A 10,707-nucleotide genomic window follows, 5' to 3' on the forward strand; every position below is an offset into this window, starting at 1 on the left:
TACGTACAGAACCTATCTACCCACATACACGAACCTACCCACCCACATACACACGTACCTACCTACCCACCACCACAAAAAACACACCACCACACACATTTCCAACACCCAACAAAATTCCACACCACACACCACAACACACACCACAACAAACCAAAAAAAAAAAACAACAACACACAACACACAACCACACCACCACCACCAAACACACACAACACCAAGCAAAAAAAAAAAACAAACAACGTACAAAATCACAACCAACACACCAAAAACAACCAAACCAAACACCACAAACATAACAAACACCACACATAACGACCACACAACACAACACCACAAAACACACCACCAATTTACTTAGCTGCAGACTAATAATTAATATCAAAGACTTGTTTCTTATTCTGCCGGTATCAATAGTCTAAAAGTTAACCACGTGGTATAGTTTCAACTTTCAGTAGAGTACTTGGATGGTCAAACCTCTGGCCATAGAGTGTAGGCCTGGTCTGAAGAAATGTAAATCCGGGGGTGTTTTATAGTGCCCATAGAACAGCTTGTCAAATGACGCCTGGTCCTGTATGGGTCCCCTGGGGGCGTGCCTATGACTGAGTTAGATTTGGTTACAGAAATACAATTCTATCACATTACATCAGTACATAGCATCTCAATGTCTTACAAAAAGCTTTATCCTTATTAATACATTTCATCCACCCATATGATGCAAGTCTTAAACTGAGTCTATTATATAAACAGTTTTATGGTAATATGGCTATATTGTCTCTTCTGAGTATCACAAAAATTGTACCAAGCGGATCAGTTCGTAGCTGGATTCTTCACCAATCTTCCATACCTTCTCCAGAACACAAAATGTCGCTTGGCTCTCCAATTCTATGAGTTGGAAGAATTTCCTGTGTCTCTCTATGGGCCATGTGGCCAGAGACTCTCCTGGAATTTTAGGAGTTTTTACGACCCTTTACACACAGGGTGGATTGTGTGCAAAAGGGAGGGGTCAACTGTCCTCCCTGTACCAAAAGAGGCCAACGTCATGACAACTGTGAAATGTCAGAATAATAGTAGAGAGAATTATTTATTTCAGCTCTTATTTATTTCATCACATTCCCAGTGGGTCAGAAGTTTACATGCACTCAATTAATATTTGGTTAAATTGCCTTTAAATTGTTTTACTTGGGTCAAACGTTTCAGGTAGCCTTCCACAAGCTTCCCACAATAAGTTGGGTGAATTTTGGCCCATTCCTTCTGACAGAGCTTGTGTAATTGAGTCAGGTTTTTAGGCCTCCTTGCTCGCACACACTTTTTTAGTTCTGCCCACAAATTTTCTATAGGATTGAGGTCAGGGCTTTGTGATGGCCACTCCAATACCTTGACTTTGTTGTCCTTAAGCCATTTTGCCACAACTTTGGAAGTATGCTTGGGGTCATTGTCCTTTTGGAAGACCCTTTGCGACCAAGCTTTAACTTCCTGACTGATGTCTTCAGATGTTGCTTCAATATACATAATTTTCTTGCCTCATGATGCCATCTATTTTATGAAGTGCACCAGTCCCTCCTGCAGCAAAGCACCCCCACAACATGATGCTGCCACCACCGTGCTTCATGGTTGGGATGGTATTCTTCGGCTTGAAAGCATTCCCCTTTTTCCTCTAAACATAACGATGCTTATTATGGCCAAACAGTTCTATTTTTGTTTCATCAGACCAGAGGACATTTCTCAGAAAAGTATGATCTTTGTCCCCATGTGCAGTTGCAAACCGTAGTCTGGCTTTTTATGGCGGTTTTGGAGCACTAGCTTCTTCCTTGCTGAGCGGCCTTTCAGGTTATGTCGATATAGGACTCGTTTTACTGTGGATATAGATACTTTTGTACCCGTTTCCTCCAGCATCTTCACAAGGTCCTTTGCTGTTGTTCTGGGATTAATTCACACTTTTCGCACCAAAGTACATTCATCTCTAGGAGACAGAATGCGTCTCCTTCCTGAGCGGTATGATGGCTGCTTGGTCCCGTGATGTTTATACTTGCGTACTATTGTTTGTACAGATGAACGTGGTACCTTCAGGTGTTTGGAAATTGCTCCCAAGGATGAACCAGACTTGGGGAGGTCTATATTTTTTTTCTGAGGTCTTGGCTGATTTCTTTTGATTTTCCCATGATGTCAAGCAAGGTTTGAAGGTAGGACTTGAAATACATCCACAAATACACCTACAATTGACTCAAATGTTGTCAATTAGCCTATCAAAAGCTTCTAAAGCCATGATATCATTTTCTAGAATTTTCCAAGTTGGCACAGTCAACTTAGTGAATGTAAACTTCTGACCCACTGGAATTGTGATACAGTGAATTATAAGTGAAATAATCTGTCTGTAAACAATTGTTGGAAAAATGACTTGTGTCATGCACAAAGTAGATGTCCTAACCAACTTGCCAAAACTATAGTTTGTTAACAAGAAATTTGTGGAGTGGTTGAAAAATGATTTTTAATGACCAACCTAAGTGTATGTAAACTTCTGACTTCAACTGTATGTACCTACCTCCCTACCTACCTACCTACCTACTTACTGCTCCACTCGCTCTGCCTGCACAGCCCATTGACACCCTGCCCACACGTTGTGGTCACCAGCCCTCATCAGTGTGGTGGCCTGCCCTGACTGCTCACTGATTGGCTGACTGGGGGTGTTAACCTCTGACCTTTTCCCCCCTCCAGGTTCACTGTGGGTCATGACGGGACCGAGCCGGACCAGGAAGAGAACTTCTGGTCTCAGGCCCTGGAAGATCTAGAGACCTGCGGCCAGTCTGGCATCCTGAGGGAACTGGAGGTAACAAGGAGCCAAAATGGCCGAATACATGTACAGTTTCATTCATCACAGTACAATGCTAACCGAGCCGGACCAGGAAGATAACTTCTGGTCTCAGGCCCTGGAAGATCTGGAGACTTGCGGCCAGTCTGGCATCTACAGTTTCATTCATCACAGTAGATTTAAAATGGCTGAGGACATCTACAGTTTCATTCATCACAGCACAATACAAACACAACACTGACAAACCTACGTATCTTCTAGACCAGTGGCTTTACTTATACAGTAACATATTGGTGAAGAAAAGCTCTCAACTCTCACCTTTCTCCTCTTCTATCCCCATCCCTTCCACTTCCTGTTTTGGAGTTCTCTTTTTTCAATTGCATGATGTCACTTCCTGTTGATGTGTGTAACCACTCCTTCTCTTTCCAGGACGAGCCAGACAGGCTTCTGAATAAGAGAAACTTGGTACACCCTTTTCCTTTTTGGGGCTTCCTCTCTGCTTGTAGCTGACACTGTGGCACCCTGGTGCTGTCCCTGTACTGCTGGCACCCCTCTCTCTCTCTCTCTCTCTCTCTCTCTCTCTCTCTCTCTCTCTCTCTCTCTCTCTCTCTGTCTCTCTGTCTCTCTCTATCTCTCTCTTGTTCTCTCTCTCATGCTAGTGGGCTGCGGGTGGTGTTGTGTAGCCTCTGATGATCACCAGCAGCTTGTCTCAGATCCTGGGGGTGCATTCAAACCCTGACTCTATGGTCGGACATCCATAGAGGACCATCTACCCTGGTTATAGATTCAAACTCTGACTCTATGGTCCGACATCCATAGAGGACCATCTACCCTGGTTATAGATTCATACCCTGGCTATAGATTCAAACCCTGTGTCTATGGTCGGACATCCATAGAGGACCATCTACCCTGGTTATAGATTCAAACCCGGACTCTATGGTCGGACATCCATAGAGGACCATCTACCCTGGTTATAGATTCAAACCCGGACTCTATGGTCGGACATCCATAGAGGACCATCTACCCTGGTTATAGATTCAAACCCGGACTCTATGGTCGGACATCCATAGAGGTCCATCTACCCTGGTTATAGATTCAAACCCTGACTCTATGGTCGGACATCCATAGAGGTCCATCTACCCTGGTTATAGATTCAAACCCTGACTCTATGGTCGGACATCCATAGAGGACCATCTACCCTGGTTATAGAACCACGGCCAACCACAGGCTGAACACTCCCTGGTCTGTCCTCAAGGCAAGCCTGGACACATAGGACAATCTAACTGCAAATATATCCTTGTGTATTTAAGGCACGCCACTAGGAAACAATGTTCATTTTCACGTAGAGGCAACCGTACACATTTTTTCCCTTTGTAAAACGAATTTATCAAGGTTGAAATATCCTTGATTGTGAGTCAGACTCGCTAGCGAAACCTCAACATGACACCATATGTTGTCATTTATGAAGGTGAGATCATTACTCATTTAAACGTTGTTTGGCATATTGAAACTCATTGGATATGTCCCAAATGGCACCCTATTCAATATATTATACACTACATGGCACCCTATTCAATATATTATACACTACATGGCGCCCTATTCAATATATTGTCCACTACATGGCGCCCTATTCAATATATTATACACTACATGGGCCCTATTCCCTATATTATCCACTACATGGCACCCTATTCCCTATATTATACACTACATGGGCCCTATTCCCTATATTATACACTACATGGGCCATATTCCCTATATTATACACTACATGGGCCCTATTCCCTTTATTATACACTACATGGGCCCTATTCCCTATATTATACACTACGTGGGCCCTATTCCCTATATTATACACTACATGGGCCCTATTCCCTATATTATACACTACATGGGCCCTATTCCCTATATTATACACTACATGGGCCCTATTCCCTATATTATACACTACATGGGCCCTATTCCCTATATTATACACTACATGAGCCCTATTCCCTATATTATACACTACATGGGCCCTATTCCCTATATTATACACTACATGGGCCCTATCCCCTATATTATACACTACATGGGCCCTATTCCCTATATTATCCACTACGTGGGCCCTATTCCCTATATTATCCACTACATGGGTCCTAGTCCCTATATTATACACTACATGGGCCCTGTGCTATGAAGGGAATAGTGGGCCATTTGGCATGCATCCGTAGTGCTGCCTGGAGGTGTGTTGACGCTCAGCAATACATTGTAAATGAACCTTGAAATGAAGTGTCAATGCAGGAAGTAAGTAACACCGTGTGAATCACAGAGGTTAGTTTGGAATGAAGAGAAATAATTATGGTTTCAGTTTGGAGACATTAAATCAAAGAGGCTTGACTGAATTAAATGTCACCTCAACTTGGACTGGATATCCCCTGTGGCTCCTCATTCGCTGTAAATGAACATGTCTGTTCATTCATGTCAGTAGTGAAGAGCATTTTGCATTTGTCAACATGAAAACTGGCAAATTGTATGTTGGAATGAATCACACATCTTCCATTTCGAGTCAAAGCGCTGTACCTTGTGTCTTGGTGCATGGAGACTGTGGCAGTGTGTTGTTTGCCAAACTCTTTCTGTTTCTGCAACACCTCTATGCATCAGCTTGGGTGAAACAGTGTTCAGTTTCACTTGTTTGTCACAAACATCAGACTACCACGTCTGGTGGTTTGAGTGACATCACTCATTACTGTCCAATCAGAGGGAGGAGTGGTGATGATGATGATGTGGCAATGGGCATGGCGGTGTGAGCAAAGCATGATGGGACAGTTGCTGCAAGGCGTCTTGGGTTTTGAAGTTTTTCAGTCTTTGTTTGTTTGTTTATTGGGTCGTGATGATGATGAGCCAACCATCTCCTCTAACAGGAACTTTCTATGTTATTATTCTACAATCAAACCATTTCTCTTTGACATACTGCTTGAACACATTCTACACCTGGAACAATTCTCATGTCCATGAGCGTACCTTGTACTTCATATCTCACTTTGGAAGTTCATCACCCCTTTTCTCCCTCTCTGGCCTCTCCCCTTCCCTCTCCCCCTCCTCTCTCTCCTCTCATTTCCCCTTTCCTCCCTCTCCTTCATCTCCTCCGTCTCGCCCTCTCTCTTCTCTCTCCCTCCCTCCCTCCTCTCCATCTCCCCCCTCTCCCTCCCCCCTCTCCTCCTCTCTCTTTTCTCTCGGTCCCCTCCCTCATCTCCTCCCCGTTGTCTCCTCCCCCCTCCCCTCCAGGCCACCATTATGTCAGGCAGCAGTCTGAGTCTGAACCATGACCCTGCTCCTCTGAGGAGCCACCTGGGTCGGCAGGCCAGCTTCCAGGAGCGCAGCGCAGCCCGGCCGCAGTACAACCAGTCCTCGCGCTCCAACACCCTGCCCAGCGACGGGGGGCGCAAGGCCTTCGCCATGAGGAAGATGAAACAGGAGATGAATGACGTTATGTCGCCCACCCCCGTGGAGCTGCACAAGGTAACGATGATAAAACACCACCAAGCCCCTCCAGGGCCAGAGTACTGCTGCTTTACACTGTTTACATCACTTCATTTCATGGAACGTCAGAGGGGTTAAAATCCCTGAGAAGGTAAGAAAGTTCTGACGCATCTTACGTGTGTGTGTGTCTTCAACTTGAGCTTTTTGACAACGTCATTTATGATGAAGCTCTGGTACTGACATGTTATGATTGTCATCAGACACAGCCTGTCATCCAGTCTATCAATCATGTTATGACTGTCATCAGACACAGCCTGTCATCCAGTCTATCAATCATGTTATGCTGTCATCAGACACAGCCTGTCATCCAGTCTATCAATCATGTTATGCTGTCAGTAGACACAGCCTGTCATCCAGTCTATCAATCATGTTATGCTGTCAGTAGACACAGCCAGTCATCCAGTCTATCAATCATGTTATGCTGTCAGTAGACACAGCCAGTCATCCAGTCTATCAATCATGTTATGCTGTCAGTAGACACAGCCAGTCATCCAGTCTATCTATCACATTATGACTGTCAGTAGACACAGCCTGTCATCCAGTCTATCAATCATGTTATGCTGTCAGCAGACACAGCCAGTCATCCAGTCTATCAATCATGTTATGACTGTCAGTAGACACAGCCAGTCATCCAATCTATCAATCATGTTATGCTGTCAGTAGACACAGCCTGTCATCCAGTCTATCAATCATGTTATGACTGTCAGTAGACACAGCCAGTCATCCAGTCTATCAATCATGTTATGCTGTCAGTAGACACAGCCTGTCATCCAGTCTATCAATCATGTTATGCTCTCAGTAGACACAGCCTGTCATCCAGTCTATCAATCATGTTATGCTGTCAGTAGACACAGCCTGTCATCCAGTCTATCAATCATGTTATGCTGTCAGTAGACACAGCCTGTCAATCATGTTATGCTGTCAGTAGACACAGCCTGTCATCCAGTCTATCAATCATGTTATGACTGTCAGTAGACACAGCCTGTCATCCAGTCTATCAATCATGTTATGCTGTCAGTAGACAGCCTGTCATCCAGTCTATCAATCATGTTATGACTGTCAGCAGACACAGCCTGTCATCCAGTCTATCAATCATGTTATGCTGTCAGTAGACACAGCCTGTCATCCAGTCTATCAATCATATTATGCTGTCAGTAGACACAGCCTGTCATCCAGTCTATCACTTATCAATCATGTTATGCTGTCAGTAGACACAGCCTGTCATCCAGTCTATCAATCATGTTATGCTGTCAGTAGACACAGCCTGTCAATCATGTTATGCTGTCAGTAGACACAGCCTGTCATCCAGTCTATCAATCATGTTATGACTGTCAGTAGACACAGCCTGTCATCCAGTCTATCAATCATGTTATGACTGTCAGTAGACACAGCCTGTCATCCAGTCTATCAATCATGTTATGCTGTCAGTAGACACAGCCTGTCATCCAGTCTATCAATCATGTTATGACTGTCAGTAGACACAGCCTGTCATCCAGTCTATCAATCATGTTATGACTGTCAGTAGACACAGCCTGTCATCCAGTCTATCAATCATGTTATGCTGTCAGTAGACACAGCCTGTCATCCAGTCTATCACTTATCAATAATGTTATGCTGTCAGTAGACACAGCCTGTCATCCAGTCTATCAATCATGTTATGCTGTCAGTAGACACAGCCTGTCATCCAGTCTATCACTTATCAATCATGTTATGCTGTCAGTAGACACAGCCTGACATCCAGTCTATCAATCATGTTATGCTGTCAGTAGACACAGCCTGTCAATCATGTTATGCTGTCAGTAGACACAGCCTGTCATCCAGTCTATCAATCATGTTATGACTGTCAGTAGACACAGCCTGTCATCCAGTCTATCAATCATGTTATGACTGTCAGTAGACACAGCCTGTCATCCAGTCTATCAATCATGTTATGCTGTCAGTAGACACAGCCTGTCATCCAGTCTATCAATCATGTTATGCTGTCAGTAGACACAGCCTGTCATCCAGTCTATCATTGAAGTGCATTATTTATACCAGGTTAAATGATTGATTGATAGTTGAAGACATTATTGATTGATTGTGCAGGTGAGTCTGTTGAAGGAGTCGGACCTTGAAGACTTTGGCTTCAGTGTGTCGGATGGCCTCCTGGAGAAAGGTGTCTATGTCAACAACATCCTCCCAGGGGGACCTGCAGAGGTCGGGGGGCTGAAGTCCTACGACAGGCTGCTACAGGTACTCACACACACGTGGGCACAGATGCTTCCTCATGCAGAACACACACATCCACAACATCACCCTGCCCAGACCCACCTGCTCACCCCCCCATCTCCAGCGCCCGCATCACTCTCCTCCACACGGCCTCAAACTGCACCATGTTGTTTCTCTCCGTCACCCACAAGCACTTTCAACATTTAGATAAGAAATCATTTGACCTTTCCAATAGTTTGTATTTCCTACATGTAGCTAAAGGTAGGAAGTAGATATGGGTGTTACAGTTAGATCTCCCTAAAGTAGAGCATATCTACACAGTTCATAAAACCTCAAATGATTTTTGTATTTTTTTCTGCGGCCCAAATTGATACACACCATTGGCCTAATTTCCCGCTGGTCTAAGTGAGGCTGACTTTGCAGAGATATTCATAGTGATGGATAGATGAATCCCTCTCCAGGGAAGCTATCTAGTGAACGTGCCATTAGCATATGAAAAGAAAGGTTCTCTCATTATTCGCTGCTCAGAGAGAGAGAGAGAGACTGTCCTTCCTTATCAGCTTTCCTCAGGTCACTGTTGTTGTTTTAAAAGCACAAACATTCTGCTGACAGGTGGAAGTCATCCTGGGACGTTATTCAACTTTTATTTGATCAAGTCACTGACGATGTTGTTTTAAAAGCACAAACACAAGATGCTCAAGCAAATGAACTGCAGTTTATTCCAATAGCCAAGATGATAGATTATTCAGCTTGTATGTTTATTGTGGGGTAATTTAAGGGTACATCAGTAAATATGAATCAGCTGTATACAGGAGCAGAGGGAGAGAACTTAAGTGATCTGTCTTCATGTTTGAAGGACAGGACTGGGTTTACAAACTGTTTACCTGAAGGTTTGAACAGAGTAGATGTATTGATCTTGTAGGCTTCTAACTGAAATGAAAGGAAACCGCTCTGAGGCAAAGCCTGAAGTTAAACTTTCAGTCTCAGGAAATACAAATATTACATCTTTTTTGGTTTGTTTTGCTTTTCAACCAAAGCTTTTAAACCAAATATAAACCAGCATAGTGGCAAACCTCTGCTCACCCGATGATGGTCAAACAGACGTTTGCCACGCGGACCTCCAATCTGTGCTTGCTGGCTGGAAACTCCTAACTCAAGTCATTTCCTTTTGTTGCCTCTGTAACATCTGAGTTGAAACATTAATTCAATGGACCTCAAAGCTTTTAAACCAAATATAAATAACTCTTTCCCTTGTCTTCGATTTCTCAGATCAACCACGTGAGGACCAGAGACTTCGACTGCTGTCTGGTGGTCCCTCTGATTGCCGAGTCAGGCAACAAACTGGACCTGGTGATCAGCAGGAACCCTGCTTCCTCCAGGACCGGGTCCCAGTCAGAACTGAACCAGCTACCCACCGAGGAGCCTGTCATCAACTGGACCGAGCCGGAGACAGCCTCTCTGGCCCTCCACCGACCCAGAACCACCATTCCTTATCCAGGATGGCTGCTGGAATCGGGGTGACTGGGATCGGGGTGGCGCTGGCCGGGGCTGGGCTAGATGATAGAGACCCCACTAAGACCTTATAGCAGACTGGAGGTCTGAAGGCCCAAGGCTCTCTGTCTGTCTGTCCCACTAAGACCTTATAGCAGACTGGAGGTCTGAAGGCCCAAGGCTCTCTCTGTCTGTCTGTCCCACTAAGACCTTATAGCAGACTGGAGGTCTGAAGGCCCAAGGCTCTCTCTGTCTGTCTGTCCCACTAAGACCTTATAGCAGACTGGAGGTCTGAAGGCCCAAGGCTCTCTGTCTGTCTGTCCCACTAAGACCTTATAGCAGACTGGAGGTCTGAAGGCCCAAGGCTCTCTCTGTCTGTCTGTCCCACTAAGACCTTATAGCAGACTGGAGGTCTGAAGGCCCAAGGCTCTCTGTCTGTCTGTCCCACTAAGACCTTATAGCAGACTGGAGGTCTGAAGGCCCAAGGCTCTCTGTCTGTCTGTCCCACTAAGACCTTATAGCAGACTGGAGGTCTGAAGGCCCAAGGCTCTCTCTGTCTGTCTGTCCCACTAAGACCTTATAGCAGACTGGAGGTCTGAAGGCCCAAGGCTCTCTCTGTCTGTCTGTCTGTCCCACTAAGACCTCAGCGTGGGTCTGAGGCCCAATAAGACCTT

The 10,707-nt window shown here is 44.9% G+C and overlaps 1 protein-coding gene across 1 annotated transcript in view; it reads left to right on the forward strand.

Annotated features, from left to right (window-relative positions):
- The window catches only part of LOC106597163 (glutamate receptor-interacting protein 1), a 428,473-nt gene extending 418,410 nt beyond the window's left edge, over positions 1 to 10,063 (forward strand). The window contains exons 23-26 of the mRNA XM_045698664.1: positions 2,716 to 2,827; positions 6,080 to 6,313; positions 8,420 to 8,566; positions 9,812 to 10,063. Coding sequence (XP_045554620.1) covers positions 2,716 to 2,827; positions 6,080 to 6,313; positions 8,420 to 8,566; positions 9,812 to 10,063 — 745 coding nt within the window. The remainder of the gene's footprint in view (positions 1 to 2,715; positions 2,828 to 6,079; positions 6,314 to 8,419; positions 8,567 to 9,811) is intronic.
- The last annotated feature ends 644 nt before the right edge of the window (positions 10,064 to 10,707 follow it).

The sequence above is a fragment of the Salmo salar genome, chromosome ssa17 (assembly GCF_905237065.1).
Source record: "Salmo salar chromosome ssa17, Ssal_v3.1, whole genome shotgun sequence".
Lineage (NCBI taxonomy): Eukaryota > Metazoa > Chordata > Actinopteri > Salmoniformes > Salmonidae > Salmo > Salmo salar.